A 26,873-nucleotide genomic window follows, 5' to 3' on the forward strand; every position below is an offset into this window, starting at 1 on the left:
TCATCATCAAAGCACTAATCCATCTCCAAAGTAATAAACAGTTTGTAACGGTTCTTTAATATCATATCTGGGTGATTTAAGGATATCTTTCGTCTTCCTCTATCTCATCTCAATCGGCTGATCGGACGGACCAGGTCACAGCTTGGATAAAGTAGTTCAAGTTTTATGATTGCTTTAGTCGTTTTCAGTTTTTTGCTAGCTTCAAATTTCATATTCCCATCTCAGCCGTTGGTTGGACATCAGGTGCCCAACGTTTGTGGGCTGCTTTGGGCTCACATGGATCTGTCACATTGGTCAAATAACATCTCAACCTGCTAAAGTTTATGGCTTAAATTAGATTTTAAAAAAAATAAAAAATTAAAACATAAATAAATAAATGTTTTTGATAGGATGAAAAACTTTAAAACTGTATGTCTACTAACTCTCAAGTTTTAAATTCAAATCCAACAGTTAAAAATTACCTCTTGATCATTCCTTGGAGGTATTAATTTTAATGGGTCTGATTTTATCCAAAATTTGAGTGATCTGAACTTCGCAGGTTTGGTTCCTTGGAGTAATTCAGAATTAAAAAAAAAAGGGTTAATGACCCTTGATGGAGTCGGATCTGGGTCAGATGCAGATCCATACTTATATCCACCTAGATTTGAATGATATATATTACTTTGAAAATTGCACTTATATTTTTCAAGATATCTTTCTTCCACTGCATTAATATAACATGAATTCCTATATTCAAAAAAAAATTATAATGCCAAAATAGAATAGCATAGCAATTAGAAAAGAAATATATAAAAAACAATGTCGAACGTTTTCAAATATCTAACCCGATTGTAATAAATTAGCTATACACAAATATAGCACAAAAATGTTCGAACGTTTTCGATGATGGTGTCATTCCTCTGCTCAATGAATCAATAATAATTTCGAAGAATAAAAAATGCAAAATCTGCAAATAGCAGGTATTACAAGTTAAATCACATCAACAAACTAAATTACAACTTTGCTGCAAACGAACCATCCGCAGAGTGGATTTAGTCTTCATCAAAGCCACCATCATTTCCATCTGCATCATCATCATCATCTGCATGAGCTTCATCACCGTCACCAACAGGATTGCTGTAGATGACTGCATTATTTTCCATCTCATTGACATGGCTCTCTAGTGCATCAATCATGAGTTCATCCTTCACTCGCATGGTTTCCAAGTTTTTATCACCGAAAAATGCAGCATAGGGTTTTGAAACCTGCAAGAAGAATTTTGTTTATAATGGATTTACAAATGTAAAATGAGATGTCAAAGAGTTTTAGAAGCAATAAAAGATATTTAACCTTGAATAGACAATTCCGTTGTTGAGCACTCTCGACCAAGTTGCACCAATGCCTATCTTGCTTCAATGTCGATGCAGAACCCACCACCTTAAGGTACATAATACAAAACTTCGTCAACCACACAGCATCTCAAAATGTCTTGGCAGAGATCAGAATGAAATGTTGATCCCAAGACATTGTTTCAGAATTGTCTCAGCCAATAAGATCTCCATTTTTATTATTATAATAATGACTAATAATAATGCTTTACCAGGACAGAAGACCTTGCTCTGGTAATCCCGACATTCATTCTCCGGAAGTCTGCCACAAAACCAATGCCTCCATTTTTGTTAGCTCTAACACATGAAAAGATCGCAACATCTTTCTCCCGGCCCTGTAAAAAGAATATAGGTTCTACTTTATATCAAAACTGGAAGAAAAACAGTACTCATGAGACCACATAGATGTTACCAAAGGCAACAAAGGCTATGGTTCACATGCAGGTGGAATGCATTCAATAGGCTCAGTTCTTGTCAAGATCTTATCAGATTGGCCCCAGAATCCAGATTGATCCCAACCAAATCCAAACACGAGAACAGCCCTAAACCATAGCTTAACTAATGTGGATGTGTAGAATGTTTTTTTTCCAACAATAATATGGAGCTACATCACCTGGAAACCATCAACTGTATTTATATCCACCAATTTATCTGACTCCACACCAAAAGTACTGCGAAAGCGTTCACGCAAGCGCTTCACTTGATGTCTATACGGGGATATGATTGCAAGACGAGAACTTGACTTAAGCTCCGGATTACTGGTCACCAATTTATGATACATGAGGAGAATAAACTCAACCTCATCGGCATTTACCCAAGATCCGCTTCCTGAGGGTTGGAATTCAACCCCTTCTTCAATGTCAAAGAAACAAAATGGCCCAAAGCAACGGTAATCATGCCATGATCTTTTAGTCTGGTCCTTGACATCTGGTCCATCCTCCAAAGCCTCAGAATAGAATTCTTTTGAAGGAAAGCTTCTTATCTGTTAGAGAAATTGATGTTTAACTATTAGGTCACCACACGAATAATTGATTTTTCACAATTATACGTTCATGTTTTGCAGACTTAAACCTCTGGATGCATGCGATATTGGGTCTTTAGCATCTGTACTGGATAACCGGCTCTTTGGAATCTCTTGAACAAACTCGTGCCATATCTACAATAGATGAATAAAAAAATAACAAATTTAAAACCATAGAAATAATTATGCAACAGTACAATAGAAAGGTTCAAATCATGAATGAAGTGTTTTACCCGAATCTCTCAGCGGTAGGAGAAATTACAGTAGCAGGCAATTGAACTGGATCACCAACCTAAAACATGACACTAGCGATTTGAGAAAAAGATACACACTTCTCGAAGTAAATCTAAAAATGAAAATGGTCATTAGACATTAAAAAAAATGAAGTTCCAAAATAGAAGAGAATATTGAGATGCTCATTTCTCAGTTTGATGATAAGAGCCTGAGGATGACCACTGGAAATTTCTTTAGTTATTGAACAAAACGACAACAGTTTCCTCCTTTTACCATCATAAACTCAATAATCAGCATTTCCGACCAGTTGCCATGCTGAAATTGTTGAGAGTATGTTTTCCTCCACTCTCGGGTGTCATACCCCAGTCTAACCCAGTGACCCTCTTATATTCATAGTTCTCCCCCTCTCCAACTGATTGGTCTTTTAGAGTAGTTGGTTGGTTAACATGGTATCAAAGCGCTAGGCTTGTATAGGTCACGGGTTTGATTCTTTCCAACCTTATGGGTGAGGGGGAGTATAAGTGTATATTTCCTCCACTCTCAGGTGTGTCATACCCCAGTTAAGCACTGTGACCTTCTTATATTCATAGTTCTCCCCATCTCCAACAGATTGGTCTTTTGGAGTAGTTGGTTGGTTAACATGGTATCAGAGTGCTAGGTTCGTATAAGTCACGGATTCAATTCTTTCCCCCCTTATGGGCGAGAGGGAGTGTTGAGTGTATAGTATCCTCCACTCTTGGGTGTCTCATATACCCCAGTTAAGCCCTGTGACCCTCTTATAATCATTGTTCTCCCCGTCCAACTGATTGTTCTTTTGGAGTAGTTGGTTGGTTAACAGATATGGCCTTATTTTGCTAGCCACAAAGCCTTGAGCATTGTGTTTTAAAAAGTCTGTAAAGATAACACCCTAGCTTTCTAGACTTACATCACAGAAAATAGAAACAGAGGGGGATTTGAATAAAGAATTCAGTAGTCCTAAGGTTTCCGAAAACCTGAATCCCGTATCCTTCATTTCTAAAATGGAAAATGTTATATTGAGTTTCAGAAAGAAAAGTGCAATCATGGTACCAAAAAGGCAATTGATATACTACACACTTCCAAAATCCCTAAATAATGATTATAGAATATGAAAGAAGCTACAAAGAAATGAAAAGGTATCGGATTCTATTTATACTGTATCTGAAATGATATATGAGAAGATAACTTAGCCGCCCCCCTCCCAATCAAGGCCAGCTGCTTCGCAGGTAGGCCCACTTAGGTTAGGGGGGCATTGTCCCTCAGTTCTTACCAACCTCCGGTGTGTAATCGACATGTTGCTAGCTTATTATCGGTCGAATAAGAATCATTGATTCCCTCTGCTGTCCATTTCTTAGCAATATAAATAGAGGTACGGGCACGAGCATGTCAAGTAGATAAAGAGAAAGCACTTGAAAATAATAAAAAAATTGACAGCACAATAATCACAGATTTTGGAGAATCCCCAAGTGCATTCCTATAATTAAGGAATTAGCATAAGAAAATTACCAGAAATACTTGTTTGCATCCATGGGCTAATGGGACAAGAGTTGCAGGTTCCACCTATAATAAAAATATCACATATCAGAATGAGGTCCTGATGGGACTGGAAAAAACTCCTAACACATATCGAAGGGACAAATGCAAAGCCATTGAAACATTTCCTTGCAGAGAACATTTGGAGATCTTAAAAAGAACATACCAAAATGTGAAATAAAAGTGCACATGATCATAACTGAAAGTCACAGCAACTCAAAGCCCCAAATACACCCAACCCCAACAACACCATGCTCTACAAAGTTCAACCCACTTGAAGATGGTCTTCAACAAAAAAAAAAGCACCTTTAAAGTATTTGCACAGTTTACTCCAAAAAGATAACCCAAGACATCAAGAGTCACTTCTTGTGGAGTCTTTTCCTCTCCCTGGAATACCCTTTTGTTCCTCTCTTTCGAAAGCCCCCAACTTACCCCCAGTGTATTAAAAATCGTAAGCCTTGAGGCATGAGGTTTAAACTTCATGCCTTGAGGCTTTAGCCTCAGCAAACCTCAAAGGTGTAAGGTGTACACCTCGAAACTCACGCCTCAATTGGTTCGGCAGTCACCAATATCATGAGTCAAAAAAATCGATTTTTTTTTTGTTTTCTTGCTCTATTTTACACAAATACCCCCCCCCCCCCCCCCTCTCCTCCTCTCCCAAAATGTCTTTTATTAACTAAAATCTACTACATAGAAGTGTTTTTTGTCTTCAAAACATACATTACCAAGAGATCTCTTAAGATCACTCTTTGAAACCCTAAAAACTCCGTACACCAAGATTTCTTCTAAGAGGCTCCAATACTCATTTGATTTCGAATCTGTCGGTTCCTACAACTTTCTTACAAAGATTATGGTCAAATAGAACCAACAAATCAAGGATTTTCTAAGGTTTGAGGTATGTGGTTTTTCTATGTACATTCTTGAATTTTTTACCTATTTTTTCTTCAAAAACTCATATTTCTCTTTTGGTCCTGCGTTTGATACATTTGATTTTTGTTTTATTCTTCCTATTTATGATGGTGGTTGATAGAAATGTGTAGAGGAAGTGCAAAAATATGGGGGTAAAAAAATCTCCCAATGTCCAAGCAAATTTGGTTTCTCAATTCTTTTTTATTTGCAGTCGAAGGAGCATTTTGGGGCAATGGATTTACACCATCATCGTCAACATTAACAACATACATATCCATAGGTCCCCTAATCCCCCTAGAAGAAACAACTCCAAACTTCGAACCCCCATCACTACTACCTCCTCCAAGACCCAATGCGGAACCAACATCTTCTATAGGGCCACCAAAATATACTCCTTCATTAGCCAAGTTTTCAAAATGCCCTTGGGTCATGATTTTCTTTCTTGCCTCTTCAATAAATAATCTTTCATCACGATTTTAGAACAATATAAGCATTTTATTGCTTAGACATTAAGAGTTTTTTTTTTTAAATGTTTTTTTCAATGTGTAATAGTTCATCTTTTGTGAACATGATACGTTCAGTTGGAAGTTATGGGAAAGGTTGAAGCCACCAACTGCACCTGAAATGTGTACTTGGATTTTGAAAGAAGAGGTGAAAATTGTAAATAAAATGATGGATAAATACGAGAAAATTTGGATATAATCGGGAGTACCATTATGATGGCTAGTTGAAAGGATAGATGAGGAAAATAATTGATAAACTTCCTCGTTAATAATCCTAAAGGGAGTATGTTCTTGAGGTTTGTTGATGCATCTAATGTGACTAAAGATGCTAATTTGATGTTCGAAGTGTTAGATGCAGTCATGCAGTTGTTGATGAGGTTGGAGAGGAGTTAACTGTGCAGGTTCTTATATTCGATTTTGGGTGTAGCCCTTGCATCGACTTGATTCTTGACGAACTACTTAGACATGTTCTTGCATTAAAGAATGCAAATAAGGTAGCAAATTTTATTTATGGCTATGGATGGGTGCTAGCTTTGATGAGAAGCTATACAAAAAAAAAAAAAAAAAGATTACTAAACCTACACTGACTCGATTCGCCAATGCTTACTTAACAACGTAGAATATAATGCAACGTAAGCAACCTCTTGAGGCCATGTTTACATCCGAAAAGTGAGCAATGAGCTCTTCGGCAAAAAAAAATAAGTGAAAGATTTGGTTTTGAAAGACAATTTTTTTGTCCGATATTTTTTTCGCAATAAAGACTATGAAGCCCTCAATAGGTGTTTTGAGAAGGGTGGATTCAAAGAAAGAGCCGACAATGGGTTTATATATGAGTCTATGTATGCTGCAAAAAGAAGAAATTGCAAAGAACTTAGGTGGTGATGAAGACAAGTACAAACCCATATGGGTAATAGTTGATTGGAAGTGGGACTTTCACTTGCATCTACATCTTCATGCCACGACATATTACTTGAACCCTCAATACCATTATGAGCCTAACTTCTCTACCCACCATGAAGTCAAGTATGAATTGTATAGTTATATGAAGAATTTGATTGTAGATCCAAACGAGAGAGGAGCCTCACATGCAGATTGAAGACTTCACACATAAAAAAGGCTTCTTTGGTCTCAATCAAGCAATTTCTACTTGGAACAAGCGTAATCCAGATAAGTTTTTAAAAGAGTTTTTTACTTCTAAGTTCTAATTATTATTATTATTTTCTTAATCATATGTTAAGTTTTCAGCATTTCAATAATTTATCATACTTATATCTTGTTAATGTCAATCATGTGATAGCAAATTGATGGATTGCTTATGGAGATACAACACCAGCATGGGCAAGATGTTGTGAGAATCTTGAGCCTTACATTCACATTTTCAGGGTGTGAAAGAAACTAGAGTGCATTTAATCAGGTAATTTATCATACTTATATCTTGTTAATGTCAATTATAGAGTGTTACTTATTATTTCCTTCCTCAATAGGTGCACACTAAGAAAAGAAATCGATTGGAGCAACATCTAGGCTCAACTTCTTAGTATATGTCATGAACAATAGGAGGATGAGGCAAAGACAATTGAAATTGAGAGAGAAAATAGATGAAGATCCATTGTTGGTGGAACAAATCGAGTCGGATAATGAGTGACTTATTGACCATAATCATGAGGATGGGGATCATGGGGTTGATGAGAACGAGGCCCATGAGGGCAAAGATGAGGACATTGAAATGACATCCTCTTCAATTCTAACATCTCATACCACATCAACCACTTATAATCGGAAGAGAAAAAGACCAATGAGTCAGGATAAGGGAAGAGGTGAGCAATTAATTAGTTTAGTCTAGGTTATTCACTTGTTCTTAACTTATACAATTATACTTACACAAGTTATACATAATTCCAAGCTTTCTTCAATTCTATTTTATAGTAATTACTATAATTTTGAATTTGTTTAGATGCAAAAAAAAAACAAAGGCAAAGCAACCAACCCATTACATTTGATAGATGAAGATGAATACAAAGACATAAAGACAGATCTAGAAGATGATAGAGGAATCCAATATCATGATGACTCTTTGGAGGACCCTACTTGTGAAGATGATTTTTAATTGTTTTAATTCTTATCTCATTTATAATAAGGTCTAAAACTTCATTCCTAGGCCTAGAGTAGTTGTTTATTAGATGTTTGATACTCTTTGAGTCATGATACATTGTTATTTTGCTATTATATAATTTATTACATAGCTACTTCCCTATATTTTTATTGTTTAATTTTTCTTTGATGCTTGAAGGTTGCTTACTTGTCTTTATATTTTTTCTGAATTTATTATAATTTTTATATATTTTTTAGGATTTAAAAAAAAAAAATTAATTGAGGCTGACGCCTCACCTTAAGTACACCTTAGGTACTTTAAAACACTGCTAACCACTAGGGGTGTCAACGGATAGTCGAAAATTTGAATCCAATTCGAATTCAAATTCGAAAAATCGGATATTATTCAAAAATTTCGGATATCGGATTCGAATTCAAATAGTTTTATACATTCAAATCCTTATTAGATACGGATTTAGATATTACCAGTTCGAATCCGATAATATCCGATTCGAAATAATATATAATATATAATATATATTATTTTATTTTATTTATTTATTATATACATAGTATAATATATAATAGGATTTTTTTATTAATGAAAAATCAGTTGGATAAGGAAAAATTTTATTTTCTTTAATATACAAATTAGTCGAATTCAGATAGAGTTTTAGAACATCCATCAGATTCGATTTCGAATTCGGATATTAGATAAAAATTTTGGATTCAGATTCAGATATTGTTGTATCCGAACCGATAAGCATCCATTGACAGCCCTACTAACCGCAAAAGGAAGGATAGCCCACAAGAAACTTTTTTCTTTTGGAGCAAATATCATGGGTCCAACGTAGGAATAGAGAAAAAACTGAATTTGGGAATACCCCATCCAATTGAGAGAGAGGGTGTTAGACAAATAGAAGAATTAGAAGGGAAATGCAATAGAGTGAGAATTCTGGATTCCCCGTCTCTCTTACCAAGGAAACAAAAATTTGGAGAAATGAAATCACGCTTAATCAAGTTATCAAGGGTAAGGGTTCTTTCAAGGGAAGCCGTCCAAAGAAAGCAACTTTGGTTGGAAAGAGGAGACTGGAGACCAAATTCCTTGCTTTGAGAAAACAAGATCAAATGGTGGCAATAATACTTTGTGAAAGGAACGGACGGAGAATCTTTTGTCCTTGCTCTCACTCCACTCTCTTTGGTCTTCCTCATTTTCGGTAAAAAGAAGGGGTGATAAGATCTAGAAGGCGCTGCCTCGTTGATTTATCAATCGTTAAAATTTCTTCAGAAGCCCAAGTCCCAAGAGATTTTTTGCCCATTGCGAATCAAACAATCTTGCACTGTCGAATTCTTTTTCAGTGAGGCTGCATAAAGGGAAGGAAACTGTAGCGACTTGTACAACCACACATGTCCTCCAAAAACCTCACCTTATCCCTCTTCCCACCCTAAAACTAACCCTTTTATTGAACTGTTGAGACCCCTTTCCAGACACTACAACCAAAGGAAGACTTGGAATCTCCACTCTCCCATTCGAAAATTTTCTCCCCTTACTTTGCTTTAATAACTCTTCTCCACAAACTACTACTCTCCTCTCCAAACCACCACAACCACTTTCCCAGAAGAGCCTTATTTGTTCTCTTCAAACCTCTGATCCCCAAGCCACCATTCCTTTTTGAGGAGCAAACAACTTGTCACTTTACCAAATGGAACTTCCTATTCTCCTCTTTGTCATTCCACAGAAAATCCCTCACAATCATGGCTAAAGGCATCAATTGAATAAGCAGCACCTAGTTATAACAATAATTTTACAAAATATTAAGATACTTACAGCTTGAGCAGCTTCATCTATTATAACAACATCAAACACACGATTCAATTTACTGAAAAGAGTTGAACCGCTGAAACTAAGGGTGGAAAAGACCTGCCAATTCATAGAGAAATCACCCAGAATTTAAATAAATAAAAAAATGATGCCTGATACCAGTTTCAGTATTAACATAAAGTTAACCACATACAATTGCAGCTTCATCAAGAACTGAAGCACGGATACTATCCCGATCCCCTCCTGTAGCTCCATGTTTTCTTGTATCAGCCAATGAGTGAACCATTGCAGAAAGTTTTTGGTCCACCTGCACACGGAAATCCTCATATCACACAGGTTTGACCAGAAACAAAGTGCAGTTCAAGATTTGTATAGAAGGTTCTCGGATACGCACAAGGTAATCCATCGACACTGCCTGAACAGAATGATGCGGCTTTAGACCAATTCGCACAATTTTAGGATTATATGCATGGTTGTTCTCATCACGAATACCTGAATGTATAAAATATAACAATAAGAATTCTTCTTATTGAAAGAATGTACAGATAAAAGAGGGGGATAAAAAGAAAACTGAATATTCACAAGAATAAGGTTAACCACACTAAAATGCATACTAGCTTTTCTCACTATAAATCATTTACAGGTAAGTGTTCTAGATCTTAAACATTTCCAATTACTTGCAACTAAAGCATTCCACATGAACAGCAGCGTCATCAACCATCCATTCATCTCCAAATAACAATTCTATTGAAACGAAAACAATAGAAGTAAAAAAAGTTAGGCCACTGTGTTGTCCAGCTAAGAAGTTTATAAAGAAATATTAAGCACTGTCTATTGAAGCTTGTGCATGCATGTGGCAGGTTTTCTTACAATAGTTGTGCAGGTAGCACAACCATGGAAAAGGGATATTTGAAAATATTGTGAATAACTAGAATTACCATGATCAGTCATGTAAACTAAGTTGATTTAAGTGACCTAGGCTAAAATGATTTATAAATAAAAGGGAACATAAGTATGGTTCAAAATTTCATTCTGTTTTGGAATGTTTTGATGGAACATTCCGATTCCACCGAGACTGAACGAATGAATCGGGAATGTTTCGGATTGTCTCGGAATGCTTTGGGGCCAAGACCATCTCAACTTTTCTCCTAATAGAAACATTGCCTCGAAATGAGATTTTAAACCTTACGTTACATTATATATATAAAATCCTCATACTCATAAGAGGTCAAACTGTTTTAGAATTCACCCATAATATAAGAGATTCAAAATGTATTAAATTTCTTATGTACCATACTTAGAAATCTGTACACCTTCAGAAAAACCTCTGATCTAAATGACAAGTCCCCTCATCAGTACCAAACCGCATTCATTCTGTTATCATGAAAAAGGTAGCAGGACCAAGTTAGAGACTGGGAAACTCCTACCTGTATTTAGCACGCGTAGCACAATCTCATCCAGTGCAGAATTGGATGGAGCACAAACCAGTACACGTACACGATATTTGCGATTGGAGTTGACTACTTCAGGTTTCTGCAGAAGAAAGTAAACAATAGGAACATATGGAACTTTGAGGGCACCCTCGTAAAGAGTCTACACCTACATAAACTTCTTTTATATGAAAAACCTATATGAACCTACCAAATCATTGCCTGTGGTCGGAAAAAAGCCATCATCACCATCAAGGGGCATAATTTTGTCTCTCGGATTAGTATCGTATAACCAAGGAGATGCTTGTTTCCAATGATTGTATCTGTAAAACCTCTAAAGACATTTCAGAAGCCATTTGCACCACTCCAGTGTTTGACGCTATTTACAATAATAATATACTCTTTGCATGCAGGAATATGATATTTGCCTATAAACCATGATAAACAATTTTGTATACGATGAATTGTCCAAAACTATAATGCAACTCTGTCCATTCATATCCATATGATTGATGTTGATACATGGGAAAACATAGAAACTTGTGAGTTTGTGAAAATATGGCATTTCAAAACATAAACATTGCATGCCACTCTATAAGAAAATTCTTACAGCATTCTCGTGAAGCATCATGTATTTCAATTGAGCTTGCATACCATGACATGGACAAGTAATGCTAATACAATATTGCATGTTTTTCATACCACCACACCACACATGGTTCAAAACATTTGCATCAGGAATGCTTCGGGTTTCTCTTGGATTGCCTAGGTTTGTCTTGTATTGTATCAGTCAGGACTCCCCTGACCTGAGCAATAGCCTGACATGAGGTTTGTATGCCACTTCATGCTATAAAAAATTCCATATCTATTATTAGGCTATGTTACCCTTACTTCTACAAGGTTTAGTTAATTTTGTGAAATTCCTGCTGATAACAACACACATTTGTGTTCCATCTACTTGCAAACAAGGACTTCCACAAGCTATAAGCATTCTTCAACTCACACTAGAAAGATTGTCTATCACCAACCTTTGTTTGCACCACACAGCCCTTGAAGTTGATCAACAGAAAAAAAAATTATGGGTCGATCAACAGAATTTTTAAATACAACCAAAATGGCGATATACCACTTTCTTCGTCACCCTAGAATTTATCATCACCAACTCAATCATGATAGTACCTAAGATTTATTTAGAGATAAGAGCATATCTCTTAGGCATACCTTACAAAACCCTTCAATGAGCTGTTGACTTCATGGAAAAAGTTTAAATAGAGGCATAATCAGTAAATATGTAACTTCTCTCCATGTTTGTTTTTCCAGTACAACCTTACCAATGGCCACACTCAAATATACAATTATACATAAATACATACATAAAGTAGTTGCGAGATCAAAAAAATACATGTAGACAATAATCAATAATTCAATATCACTAATGTTTTTTTTCCAGCATAAATACGTACATTGCTAGATCAAAAAAACATGGAGAAAACAATCAAGAATTCAATATCACCCATGTTTTCAATTTATGCGTTGATGTAGGCCTAAAAAATGGCCCCCTTGGTCCTAATTTCTTAACTTTCTCAATTTTGTAATGCAAGCGGATGCAACCTTAGTGACTTTTGTCAAACAAGAGAAATTGCCCAAAATTACATTGAGATATATAAGGATGATAAAATGTCTACCATATAATGAATAAGATATTCTAGGAAAAAAAAAAGATATTACTCTGATCCTAACAAAACAATAAATAATAAGTGAATAAGCAATCACATTTACTTTTCAGGCATAGGTAACTCTGGCCCACGTCTTAGATCACGCGATCCCCACCTACATGAAAAGGAAATAAAATTATAGTTTATAAAAGTGAATATAGGAATGGGAAAAGTGAAGTTAAAAAATCCATTAGAAAATGCAAATTTTTGTGACAAGTTGTATACAAAAGAAAGAATGAAAAAAGTACATTACTTAGTTTGCACTCTTGCTGGAGTTGCATGCAAAATTGCACTTAGGAGTCCAAGAATGGTTTGAGTTTTCCCTGTTCCCGGGGGACCCTAAAAAGAAGCATTTGATCAGTTTTCACACATGCCAAATACCAAGCATATAAATTGAACTTTAGAAAACAAAAACTGTATTTCCAAAAACAGACATACCATTTTGCAAGTTATTTGCATGGACAAACAATATAAGTTTTGGGAGCCTTGTGCTAAGTTGGTAAGTTACACTCCATAAATTTTCTCCTTGGATGATGTTAACCAACCAACTATTCTAGAAGACTCCGATCTGTTGAAGAGGGAGTGAACTATGAATATAAGAGGGTCATGGTGACACACCCAAGAGTGGAGGAAAATATACACTCAACACTCCCCCTCACCCATAAGGGTGGAAAGAATTGAACCCGTGACATACACGAACCTAGTGCCTTGATACCATGTTAACCAACCAACTACTCCAAAAGACCAATTTGTCGGAGAGGGGGAGAACTATGAAATATAAGAGGGTCATGGGGCTTAACTGGGGTATGACACACCCGAGAATGGAGGAAATATACACTCAACAGATGATAAAAAACAACATACCAGACAGGCATCAGATATTCTATTACTATAGAGCTCCAATGATGCAATGAGTACACTGCAACAGGCAGTTGTCACAAAAGGTCACATGAGACTAGTATGAAAGTAGGGTGTTAATGAGGGGGGCCAAGGGTCCCAGTCCACCTAATCCCAACGTGTGAACCTAGAGTCTTAAGACAAAGCTCAGCTGGCATCCAAGAAGGACCCAAGTGCGCAATGAAAAATGGGAAAGCATGGTTAAATTTGATCCAAAATTCTAAAATTTGGCTATGGTGAACTTAAATCCTCAAGATATCAATACTAATTCATGAAAGTTTATAGAGTACTTGTACAATATATGGAAACTATCAATAAAAAAATTGCTGGAAATTTGAGAAAGCTGGAAACTCTGAGAGCCAAATTAACACACTAACTGCTCAAAAGTCATGTCACTTTGGTACGTAAATAAAAAAATAATCCAACATAACAGCCTGCAACCTAAGGAAGTCATAACCAACAAATCCCCATTAAAGAAATTAATCATGATTCAATTCAATAAAACTAAAGATCAAAATTACAGGTTATAAAATGTTTATGCAAGTTATTTAAATTTTTATTTCAAATAAATTAAAACAAAATATTCGTTTAGTAATTTACAAAATCATATATAATTTGTTAATATATTATTAGTGCACGTACTTATAGCCAACAATAGAGTCTCAATAAAAAATTTGTATATTTAATTAACAATATAGATTCTTGACCGTTGTACATAATAAGTTTCCAATTGATTTCCTATTTCTTAATAACTGATTTTTTTAAACTTAATCTTATTTTCTCAAAAGATTAACTCTACGAAATTTCAATCAATTAATGCTACAGAACATGTATAAAATCAAACATAAATATGTATTTTCGCATCCCTTTTTTTCTTGTATATTTTTTTTGTTGATTAATGAAATTGCTTTGCTTATCAAGAAAAAGAAAAATCAAAAGAAATATGAGCTTTCTCAATTGTTTTTTAATTTTACCGTAAAAAACTCATAAAAATGCGTCATTAGGCTCTAATCAATTTACACACATTTAACCTAAATTTACCCTTATAAACAAATGGAGAAGAAAAAGCTCAACGTGAAAAAAAGAAATAGTGTGTTTGAGCTTCATTCAATAAAGATTTGAAGTTTTTTTTCATCCAAAACAGTGCAAATGGAATGATAGCTATGTATTCAAAACAAATAAAATTGCAATTCCAAGTGGAAAGAATGAGCAAAGAGAGACTCTAGAACTGTTTAGAGAGGTGTTCCATGTCTATTAAATTAATTTGATACAAATCGACTAACTTTTGCAATTTTAAACTATTTCCAAAACATATAACCTAAAAGTAAATTGTATTGAATTTTCTAAAGTAAACCATGGGGAAAGTAATTGTAGAAATAACTAAATAATGTATTATGTTATGTTAAAGTGGTTCTAGCATAATATTTAGTAGTATGGGGAGTATCTTGTAATTATAACAAGTTTTCTATATAAATTATAAGAGAAGGGCTAATTAACCCTAATCTCATTTTTTCCTGTTCTTAATCTCATCTTCTCCTCTCTTCTCCATTTATTTTCACTCCTTTGTTCTTCTCATCGAATTTACAACTTGGTATCAGAGCATTTGATCATCAAAGGAATCCAGTTGTTTTTTCGCATCTCTGTCGAAGAACACAACAGTAGCTGCTGATGTCAGCAGAGTTTGGTCGAAAAATAAATGGCTTGAATCACCATGATTTGTAGAGGTTTTTAATATTTTTTTCCCGAATTTTAGATGAGTTCTTAATTGAGTTTGTGGAGTTTTTTTTTTTTTGAATTGAAAAAATCAGATTCTTGAAGTTTTGTTCGTTTGATTTCGTGGTTTTTCGCAAGGGTTTGCTTGATGGATTTGGTCAATATGAAAATTCTTTACACATTGAAAGTGGTCTCGCTCAATTTCGTGATGATTTGAAGCTTTGGTGAAGAAAATACTCCAATAGTTTTGCCGCCCAGCCTATTTTGTTCCGTTTTTTTTTTTTTTTTTTTTTTTGTCTTTTCTTCGATTTTTGTTAGATCTAAATCATATCCAACAAGTTTCTTTGCTCGTTTTGAAGCAAATATGTCGGTGGATAGTAGTCCAAACGTTAGTGGATCCAATCAGGGTGCTTCAGTGACTATTCCTCCAATAATGGGTTATGGAGATAACCCGGGAGCTCAAATTATGACAATAAAATTGGATGGTACCAACTTCCTAGAGTGGTCTCAATCCGTTAAGATATATATCGGCGGAAGAGGAAAATTAGGGTACCTCACAGATCGTATTGCAAAGCCCAAGGAGGAGGATTTTTTGTATGATCGGTGGGAACAAGATAATCTGACAGTAATGTCATGGTTATTGAATTCCATGCAACCCCAACTTAGTAAGAATTATTTATTCCTAGATACAGCAAATCAGATTTGGGAAAAGATTACTAGGACTTATTCTTAGAAGAAGAATGTTGCTCGTGTCTTTCAACTTCACCAAGAAGTGACCAATTTTTATTAGGGGGAGACAAGCCTGGCAACATATTACTCAAATCTTCAAGCATTATGGGAGGAGTTGGATCACTATCAGGTGATTAAGTGGAAGAATGATGATGATGTTGAGGAGTTTAGAAATTTAACCAACCAAAATAGTCTTCGCATTTTTAGCTAGCCTCAGCCCAATTTATGAGTTTATTCGGGTTCAAATTTTGGATCGTGACTCCATTCCACATATTGAAGATGTATACTCTCTTGTACAAAACGAGGAGAGCCGACAAACTGTGATGCAACCTCTCAACCCCCCCCCCCCCCCCAACTCTCATCTCCTCCATGTCTAGCAAAGGTAATAAAGGAGGATTTAAACAGAGTGTGAAAGGGGGTGATGAAAAAGACCATCTTCAATATGACCATTGTGAAAAAACTAGGCACACCAGGGAGACATGTTGGGATTTGATTGGTAGACTGACAAAGTTTAACAAAGGCAAACCACAACTACAAAAGTCTTATGCTCATATTGCCATACACGACCAACCACAGTCTAGTTCCACTAGTTCTAATCTTCAGCTAAATTATCTACATCCAGAGAAGAAATAGAGCATCTAAGCAAGCCCCTTACAAAGCTCGAAGGATCCACCAGTTCCTCCTCTTTTGCCCAATTAGGTAATACATATCTCTACAAATACTGTTAGTTTCATTTCTTCTCATCCCTCCTGGATCATAGATTCAGGAGCCTCTGATCACATGATTGGTACGCCTTCCCTATTTTATTCTTATTAGTTATTGTCTCGTAAAGACAAGGTTAAAATAATAGATGGTTCACTCTCTACCGTTTTTGGTAAAGGGGAGATTAAAGTTGGTGACTCCTTGTCTTTATCATCTGTGATTCATGTTCCTAACATGTCCATCAATCTTCTTTTTGGAAGTAGCCTCACAAAATCCTTACATTGTTCAATCACATTCTTACCTGATCATTGTGTTTTTCAAGACTTGGGTTTTGGGGAAGACGATTGGTAAGGGTCGAGAAGTGAATGGTCTCTATGTTTTTTATTCATCTTCAGCACCATCCACAATTCTTCGGTCAGTTAGTCAAAGTAGTTGTCTTAGTCAATCTTATCAATTCATTTTCTTGTGGCATGCCTGCTTGGGCCATTTATCTCTTCAGTCTTTAAAAGTTTTGTTTCCTTCCTTATTCAAGTCAGTATCTGTTTTGAGTCTTCAATGTGAAGTTTGTCAATTGACCACGCATTGTAGAACTTTTTTTTCATCCAAATGATAAAGATCTATTTCTACTTTTACAATTGTGCACACTGATGTATGGGGACCAGCTCCTACTATAGCTGACGGGGGATACAGAAATTTTATTTCATTTGTACATGATTACAACATACACACTTGGACTTATCTGATCCGCACTAGAGATGAAGTTCCTCGATAGATAAAATAGTTTCACAAGATGATTCAAACTTTATTTGAAAAGTTTATAAAAATATTCAGATTGGATAATGCTCAAGAATACTTTGAAGGAAAATCGAAACAGTACCTTATAGAGCATGGGATTGTTCACTAGAGTTCATGTTAGGAGTGCACATTGGATTGGATAAATCCGAGATCCAAACCAATCCGAAGCCTTTGGATTGGATTGGTTCGGATTAAACACACCCACGGTTTGGGTACGGATTGAAGAAAAAAAATCCGAATAATTTGGTTCGGTTCCGGATTAGGATATAATAGAACCGAACCAATCCGAAATCCGAACCAATTATATATATAAAATAAAATTTTCGATTTTTTATTTCTTTTTTCTTCCCATTCGAAGAATTCTGAAAACAAAACCCTAGCAGCTGTCGTTATCAATCTCAGTTGTCTCTCTCACTCACCTCACCTCACCGCCTCGCCAACTTATCAGAAAATGAAGATTGAACTTTCTCTCTCTCTCTCTCTCTCTCTCTCTCTCTATGATTCAAAAAGCTTCGATAAATCTCAAAGCTATCGATCTCTCAGGCGCCTTCAATTAATGGTAAACAAATTTAAATTCTTCTCGAATGGATCTTCAATATATTTCTTATTTGTTTAGGAGAATAACATAAAATGACTTAAATGCCATTATTTTAAACCTCAAGCCAAAACCTCTTCATTTTTCTTTGAGAATTTTTTTCATTTTCAACTTATTGAACTAATCCTCTATCTCATCTTCTATAAAATATACTGTTTTCTACTTATTGAATCTCATCTACATCAAATTTCTTAAATGAAATATAGAAATTTTTTAATTTTTTTATTACCCCAAAGTCTACGCTTAAAAAAAGTCCTACTTGTTTTTAAGGTTTGAAGATTTGAGGACATAGAATATTTGGATTGAGGAAGAAGGTATCCATCTTCAATAAGTATGAGAACCGAGAACCGATCCGAATCAATCCGAACCAAGATTGGATTGGATTGGTTCGGTTCTATAGGGTAATTGGATTGGTTTGGTTTCAAATTTGTAGAACCGATCATGTTTAGTTTGGTTCCAATTTTGTCAAAATCCGAACCAATCCGAACCATGTGCACCCCTAGTTCATGTCTTTATACCTCTCAAAAAAATGGTGTAGCTGAGAGGAAGAATTGCCATCTTCTAGAAGTTGATCGAGGGATGCAGTTGTCTATGTTTGTCCCTAAGAAATTCTAGGGTGATGCATTGCTTATAGCTACCTATCTTAGAAATCGTATGCCATCGTGGGTCAACAATTTCCAGTCTCCTCTTCAACAGTTAATTCCAGGTCATTTTCCGATCCATTTGCCTTTACGGGTTTTTGGTTGCTTGTGTTTCATTCATATTCTAAGTCCCAACCGTACTAAGTTAAATGCTAAAGCTAATCGAGGTGTTTTTTTGGGATACTTGTTTACTCATAACGGATATAGGTGCTTGGATCCATCCACTAGAAAATGATGTCTTCAGGGATGTCTCATTCTTTGAGTCTACTCTATTTTTTCATTGAATGCCATTCTTTAGAGGGAGACGAGTATTGAAAAGTCACAGAATCATGATCCAAACCCATTACCTTCGTTGCCATGTAGCTCCTCTACAGACTAATATATGTAACCCTTCATTGTTAGAGTCTGTGTCATAGAAGTCAATAGATAAGGGAAAAGAGCCTATGTCACGGGAGTCAACAGATAAAGAAAAAGATCTAAAAGTTTATTCATGTCACACGAACTAGTTGGATTCTCTGTCACACGATCTTGATATACCTATTGCCTTACGTAAGGGAACTCGCTCCTGCACTATGCACCCAATTTCTAACCACATCTCTTATTCTTTACCATCTCCTGCATATTGCGCATTTGTTTCGTTAATTTCTTCTATTCTCATTCTTAACAGCATTGCAAAAGCTTTTAAAAGTCTTGAATGGAAAAAGGCAATCTAAGAAAAAATGGATGCTTAATTAAAGAATAATACATGGGAGATAGTAACTTTGCTAGAAGGAAAAGAACCAATAGGTTGCAAGTGCGTGTTTACCATAAAGCATAAAACTGATGGCACAGTGGAAAGATAGGGCACAACTTATAGCAGAAGGATATACTCAAACTCAAGGAATTGATTAAACAGAAATATTTGCTCCTGTAGTCAAGATGAACATTATTAAGGTGTTGTTATCCCTAACTACAAATTTATCTTGGCCTTTACATCAGCTAGATGTAAAAAAATGCCTTCTTAAATGGAGAACTAAAAGAAGTATACATGCATCCTCCTCCAGGGTTTCAAACTCTAAAAAATGAAGGAAGAGTGTGTAGATTGAAAAAATCAATTATGGGTTGAAACAGTCTTCCCGGGCTTGGTTCGATAGGTTCAATAAAGTGGTGAAACAAGTAGGATACACTCCAAGTCATGCGAATCATAGTTTTTTTGTGAAAAAGGAGAATGACTTCATCACAATACTCATTGTATATGTTGATGATACAGTGGTGACGAGAAATTGCCCCATGAGATACAGAGGTTGAACAAGTTATTGGCCACTGAATTTGAGATTAAAGACCTAGGAGATCTAAAATATTTCCTTGGAATTGAAGTGGCTCGATCCAAGAAAGGAATTTTTATTTTCCAATGCAAGTATGTGTTGGACTTACTTCTTGATGTCAAACCTTCAGATACTCCAATGGATCCCTATCAGAGGCTTGATAGCACAAAATGTGAATTGTTAATAGATATTGAAAATTTTCAGAGACCGGTAGGTCGTCTCTTGTACTTGCAATTGATTAGACCAGATATAGCATATGTGATCAATGCTATTAGTCAATATATGCGTGCCCCAAGGACTCCTCACCTTAAAGCGATAGAAAGAGTCCTAAGGTACTTGAAGGCTCTCCTTGGTAGGAGAATTTTATATGCTAATCATGGTTATTTCATAATAGAAGCATTCACAGATGCAAATTGAGCTGGAGCCAAAGATGATTGTCGATCTACTTCAAGGTATTGCACACTTGTTAGAAAGTTACTTGGAAAAGCAAGAAACAAATTGTGATTTCTTTGTCCAGTGCTGAGGGAAAATATCGAGTCATGGCTCGAGGTACGGTAGAGATTATTAGGGTATGAATCTTATTAGGTAAACTTGGTGTTAAAGAGGCAGAACTTGTGAGACTTTACTATGATAACAAAGTAGCCATCAATATGGCACTTAACCCTATCATACGAAGCATATTGAGATTGACAGACACTTTATTAAAGAGAAAGTGGAGTCTAAAATTATGTGCCTCTCATATGTGAAGTTAAGAGGATTAACTAGCAAATGTGTTGACTAAAAGGGTTCCAAAGAAACAACTGGATAAAGTTTTTGGCAAGTTGGGCATAATTAATATCTATGCCCCACTTGAGGGGGAGTGTAGAATTAGCTAAATAATGTATTATGTTATATTAGAGTGGCTCTAGCATAATATTTAGTAGTATGGGGAGTATCTTGTAATTATAACAAATTTTATATAAATAATGAGAGGGGCTGATTAACCCTAATCTCATATTTTCATGTCCCTAATCTCTTCTTCTCTTCTCCTCTCCATCTATTTTCCCTCCTCCTCCTCATCGAATTTAAAACTGTAATTTCATTTTGGGTATCAAAAATTTAGATTTTATTCAACCAAATTTAACTGAATTATATTTATGTCTATTTGAATACCTTGGCTTGGAGTTTGAGATCAAGCCTCAATACCTAGATGACAATTTAAAAAGCATACGGAAAGAGAATGGTACATATGGCTTCCAATCACAAAATAAAAGCATTGCATGAAAGAGCCAAACCTGTATCAAGACAAACTTTTTACGGAAAGAGCAATAGAGGAATGTTTTGATTCAGAAAATACTAGATGGACTAGCTATCCATTACTTTAGGCTACAAGGAAATAATGTCCCAAAATAAGGGCAATATACCCTACTTAAAGATAAATTCAGCCGATAAAAAATGCTTTGAAGAGAGCCAAACCTGTATCAAGACAAACTTTTACGTCAAGAAAGACCCGCCTGCAATAGAGGAATGTTTTGATTCAGAAAATACTAGATGGACTAGCTATGAGAAAACCAAAAAGAGAGAAGAAATAAAAAAAATTACTTTAGGCTACAAGGAAATAATGTCCCAAAATAAGGGCAATATACCCTACTTAAAGATAAATTCAGCCGATAAAAAATGCTTTCAGTTAAGAATAATGAAACAAGAATGAAATAATTGAAGTGTAAGACTCACACGTATAGCTTCCAGTTGTGATACATTGTGATTACTTTCAAGAAATTCCATAAGAGGTTTAGGAATTTTCCAGGCCCGATCTTCAGAATTAGCATCACCATCAGCAGCTGACAAAATCAAGTCCTTGAAAGAGAGAGAGCCGATAGACCACATACCCACATATTCACGAACTATTGTTGACAAACTGGCTATCTGTATAGCATGTCGCATTTCATCCAAAGTTTACCCAAAATAAAATAAAACCTTGTGTAACCAATCTTCATCAGACTCAAAATCATATGATGGATGGAAAGGGTAAACTGAAATTTAAAAAATCCAAAACTAATATATTAACAGACAAGGTCGAACATTTTCATGGATTGCATTACAAAATGTTCATTCACCTACTAATTACAAACTACTAACTCACTTATCAAAAAAATGTTTATCTAATCCCTAGGTATTTCCATCGATCAATTAAATAATCATCTACAAGCTTGTTTCTTTAAAGAGATAACTATTGAAAGCATGCAAAGACATTCAAACTCTACATGACTTTTACTAACTTAGAAAAAGTATGATAAGGTACCTAGAGAGTAAACTAGTTAAGTATTAGGAAGGAAAGGAGACACAAATGGATATCTTGACAAAATTAAGGACATGTACAAGAGATCTATGATTAGTGCATGAACAAATGGTGAAGAGACCATTGAGCTCCTAGATGTAGTTGGCTTACATAAATGATCATCTCTAAGTCCTATATGTTTGTTTTAGTTATAGATGTAGTAACTTTTCACAACAAGGGACATTGTAGATGGCATCGTATTATTTGATGAGTAGAGAAGGAGTCAACCCAAAAACTATAACTTTAGAGAGTTACTTTGGATGCCAAAGGCATTAGACTAAGTAGGACCAACACAGGGTACATGCAGAACAGCTTTAGTAAGGGCATGCATAAAGCGACAAGTAAGGTCCAATAAAAATCGATGCTAGGAAATAACCTGAAGTAAACATGTGACTTATCTTGATTTATTACTTACGAGGATGGAAAGATGGAGGAGTACGTTACATAGAATTAGAACTGATGGTTAAAGTAGATGTGTGCTTCTAGAGTGCTATGTGACCGATGCATTCCCATCAAATTAAAAGGGACATTCGATCAGATTTCAATAAGACCAGTTATCCTTTACAGAGCTAAATGTTGAGCAATCAGGAAACATGTTCACATCTTGAGCATAGTAGAGGTGTGGATGTTGAGATGGGTGAACTTTAAGACAGATAAAATTAGAAATGAACTCATCCATGAAATCTTTGCAGTATCCCTAAGAGGTCCCTTGTCGATAAGTGTTGTATGTGGAGCCAATTTGCTCTCTAAATGTATATACATATAGATATATCAGAAACCATCTCTTCTATATATATAGGAGATTGTTTACAGCAGTGAAGAATGGATAATGTAGAATGGTTCGAGAAACTAAAAAAATAGACTTAAAAAAAAAACACAAAAATGTTCTAAGCCCCCAGTAGATGCAGGTAATGTATTTTTACCATAATCGGAATTTTTAAGGGATGCAATATGTTATTAATACGAATATGATCATGTTTGCCAGGAAAAAAAATTAAAATATATTAACTAATGAAGTCAACCAAAAAAAAAGAAAAAGACACAATAGACTTAAATCAAAGAAGTGTCCATTTCATTTCGAAAAAAACATACAATGCTGCTCATTTCACTAAATCATTGTTTCCATAATAGAATCTTACCTTTAGAATCCACACTCCTCTTTTAGATTCATCTGATGCAGTAAAAATAGAATGCATCTTCAATAGCCTCGGACAGGATTTGATTTCATCTATATTCGTTTGTTGGACCTCCCCAGCTAGAAATGTGCGAAGTTTAAGACGATCCCTACCCTCGCGATGTAACACCAATGCAAAAGCATATGTACTAGGAAGTGATGATCCCTCTTGAAACTGCAAAGTAACCATTCTAATTTGTTGATCTCGAGTCATCAAAAAAAAAAAAAAATTCCATTTACCGACTGATGATTCATGAAACATTTAATAGGAAAAAAAAAAAAAAAAAAAATCTACAACTTTTACAAAGAGAAAAGAATGCACAAGTCAAGTAAAGTACAAAGGTCAAAAACTCAAAGGACCTTTGGACTTCAATCAGACAGAACCCATAAAAACAATCAGAATGAAAAATCAAATTAATTTTAAAACCAAAAAAACAAATAGTGTGGCATCTCAAAAAAATGAACTATCGAGAAATTTATGACACTTAAATCGCTTATACAATAGGATGGATGAAGGGCCCCAAGCTCAGGGCGCATTGGCATGCAATTCAAATATGCTACAAATTTCTCAGTTTAAAAGATCACACACAGACGCACGCACAACACACAAGCGCGCGCAGACACACACACAAACGCACATGCAGACCGTAGACGCATGCAACCACCCCCCCCCCCCCCCCCCCCTCCCCCCCAAAACCAACCCCACTCCACCCACCCACACACTCACACCAAGCACAGGGTGCATTGGCATGCAATTCAAATATGTTACAAAAGTACTCAGTTCAAAAGATCACCCACATATCCCCATGCACAATTTACAAACACATAAATTATAAAATCCATACAACAACAAACAAATAAAATTTCTAGGCACTAAATTAGTCTATTACCTTCTCTTTAGAAAGAAGTAAAAGATCATTTTCTGAGATTGCTTCACCCTCATCAGGGTCATAGCCCACCACTGCTAAGTGAAACCCATCAGCCTCACTACTCATAGTGATTGCACCCAACTTCCATTCTGTCACTGAAATGTCAAAATGAAGACACCCAAATCCATAACAACAATTTTGCTCCCCTTTGTCGCAATTTAAACCTCAAAACATAAAAATTAAGTAAAAACGAGCTATAAATTTAAGGAAAAAAGATACCCTCTTCTTCATCACTTCCTTGAACAATCTGGGCTTTCACTTCTTCGAACAAAAGGGGTTCAAATGTTCCAATATAATCTTCGATGTCTTTGTAAGTTTCTTTCACTTTCTTCAAAACCAAGGCAGTTTCTTTGCCAATGTCTTTGCTTTTCTTCTGCTTCAACAATTTGCAAAATAGAATAAAATAACTAAAAATGATAGAAAATAATGAACATTGCACTGAAGTCTGAAGATGAAAGAAAGAAATTGAGGAACGAAAATTAAAGAAGAATATTACACTGGATTCCCTAAGGAGTTGAAGGTAATCCCAACTGAGAACGATTTTATGAAAGCGTGCAATGATATGGGCATCTTTATTCTTCTCCACCGCCATCCCAAGATCTATGGGAGAGAGAGAGAGGAACCTAATTTGAATTGAGAGAAGAGAAACCTAATTTCTCCCGCTCTCTTTAGATTGAAAGAGAAGAGAAGAGAAGAGAAGGAAAAGTTTCCCCTGTTTGGTTAGCATTCATAAAAGAAGAGAAAATAAAATTATTTTTATCAAATAACTATTATACCCTTGGTAGTCTAAAGAATAAAATTCTACTTGTACAATGATACAAAAAATAAATATCTAAACTCATTTATAAAGAATATGATAAATATTCATTTTTCAACCAAATATCATACTAAGAAATTATTTTTAGTCAAATGACTATTATACCCTTCATAGTCTATAAATAAAAATTACATTATATTAAAGAGTCGATAAATGAGGTGAGCTGTAAGAAATTATTTTTATTCAAATAACTATTATACCCTTCATAATCTACAAATAACGATTGCACTCTACTAAAGAGTCAATAAATGAGTTGAACTGTAAGAAATTATTTTTAGTCAAATGACTATTATTCCCCTCACCTAACACAGTCATGCCAAAATCTATGTCAATATATGACTCAAAATAATCAACCACCAAGCTCTATTCGGATATATGGAAGTATAACAACACCCTTCACGAAAATTGCAAGGGAACGATAAAATGAATTAACTTTAAAGACTCCATTATCAGTCTTTGAGCATAATTCTATTGTCTTCTTGTAAGAGGGAAAAAGGGAGATATTAGGATTATGATTAATGAGACTCGCTAAAGAATCGATCTCCTAGCCATTAATATTTTTCCTAAAGAAGCATCACAACAACATCCTAACATACGATCCTATAAATATGACATGAGCAAATTCCATTAATATTGAATTATTCCAGCATTTAATGCAGATCTGAGAAAAAATCTTAACGAAGTCTGAGCAAAATTTGAAAAAAAAAAATCTTAGCAGGGTCTAAGCAAAATTTGAGAAAAATCTCAACAAGGTTTGAACAAAATTTGAGAAAAATCTTAACAGGGTTTGAGAAAAATCTGTGAAAATTCCCAACAAGGTCTGAGCAAAATTTGAGAAAATCTCAACAGGTCTGAGAAAAAATCTCAACAGAGTCTGAGCAAAATCTAAGAAAAAATCTCAATAAGATCTGAGAAAAAATCTCAACAAGGTCTGAGCAAAATTTGAGAAAACATCTCAGCCAGGTCTGAGCAAAATTTGAGAAATAATAAATGTTTTACTCTACCTATTATAGATAAAAGAATAATGAACTATTCTCTAGGCAAAATCAAATGTGAGATAAGAAACACTTATGCTTGAACCTTAAGGGTTTTCAAAAAAATGTTAGCAAGAGGGTAACCTTAAATTCAGGGTAACCATTATCCTTAATGATTGAAATTGATCAAGCTTGAGAATAAAATACCCCTAGTTTGGCAAAAAATATTGCACTTGAGATAATTGAATATAATTTGAAAAAAAACAAATGCCTTTAGTATAAAGGGGAAAAACTATATGTTTTAGAAAAGGAAAGTGCCCATTATTATGAAGGTTTGAAATATTTGATTACTACAAACGTAATAAAGATTTAACTTTTAATTTTAACTTTTTATATTGAAGATTTTGAGTTAGGCTTAAGGGAACAAAATATTTCCTTTTGTTATTCATCATAGAATCCATCATTCTCCCTCTTGATTTACTTAGGGAAGCAAAAAAAATTTAAATCAATCGTAGATAAGATACTCGTGACTTCTGAGTTTTTGCTAGATTTAAGCTGGGTATTGAAGCTTAGTCATTCGGACTTTTGATGTTTCGGCTCAGATCGTCTTTTCAGATTTTCAACTCGATAGAGATTTTCTTTT

The 26,873-nt window shown here is 35.1% G+C and overlaps 1 protein-coding gene across 2 annotated transcripts; it reads right to left on the reverse strand.

The window, feature by feature from the left end:
* Positions 1-773: 773 nt before the first annotated feature.
* On the reverse strand, positions 774-25,140 carry MAA3 (P-loop containing nucleoside triphosphate hydrolases superfamily protein). 2 transcript variants are annotated; one of them, XM_086434857.1, is made up of 20 exons: positions 24,936-25,140; positions 24,659-24,812; positions 24,401-24,534; positions 23,476-23,685; positions 21,888-21,924; positions 21,733-21,812; positions 12,897-12,982; positions 12,708-12,758; positions 11,140-11,251; positions 10,926-11,031; positions 9,893-9,990; positions 9,692-9,805; positions 9,505-9,597; positions 4,147-4,200; positions 2,622-2,680; positions 2,439-2,523; positions 1,981-2,349; positions 1,580-1,702; positions 1,330-1,416; positions 774-1,244 (listed from the first exon to the last, which is right to left on the reverse strand). In XM_086434857.1, the coding sequence occupies exons 1-20, from the start codon at positions 25,029-25,031 to the stop codon at positions 1,032-1,034; spliced, it is 2,361 nt and encodes a 786-aa protein (XP_086290983.1). In that variant the 5' UTR covers positions 25,032-25,140; the 3' UTR covers positions 774-1,031. The 2 variants fall into 2 exon arrangements, with proteins under 2 accessions (XP_086290983.1, XP_086290982.1); XM_086434856.1 differs by having other exon boundaries at positions 21,733-21,924.
* Positions 25,141-26,873: the final 1,733 nt, after the last annotated feature.

This window comes from Akebia trifoliata, chromosome 3, assembly GCF_017979445.1.
Source record: "Akebia trifoliata isolate Shusen 1 chromosome 3, ASM1797944v1, whole genome shotgun sequence".
Classification (NCBI taxonomy): domain Eukaryota; kingdom Viridiplantae; phylum Streptophyta; class Magnoliopsida; order Ranunculales; family Lardizabalaceae; genus Akebia; species Akebia trifoliata.

What these genes read in the sequence shown, in the direction of transcription:
- MAA3 (XM_086434856.1), bottom strand. Translation starts at nt 25,031, where the DNA reads ATGGCGGTGGAGAAGAATAAAGATGCCCATATCATTGCACGCTTTCAT. An exon ending in CCAGCAAGAGTGCAAACTAA is followed by an intron (nt 12,759 to 12,896) that starts GTAATGTACTTT and finishes CTTTTCATGTAG; the next exon opens with GTGGGGATCGCGTGATCTAA. An exon ending in GCTACGCGTGCTAAATACAG is followed by an intron (nt 9,991 to 10,925) that starts GTAGGAGTTTCC and finishes TTATACATTCAG; the next exon opens with GTATTCGTGATGAGAACAAC.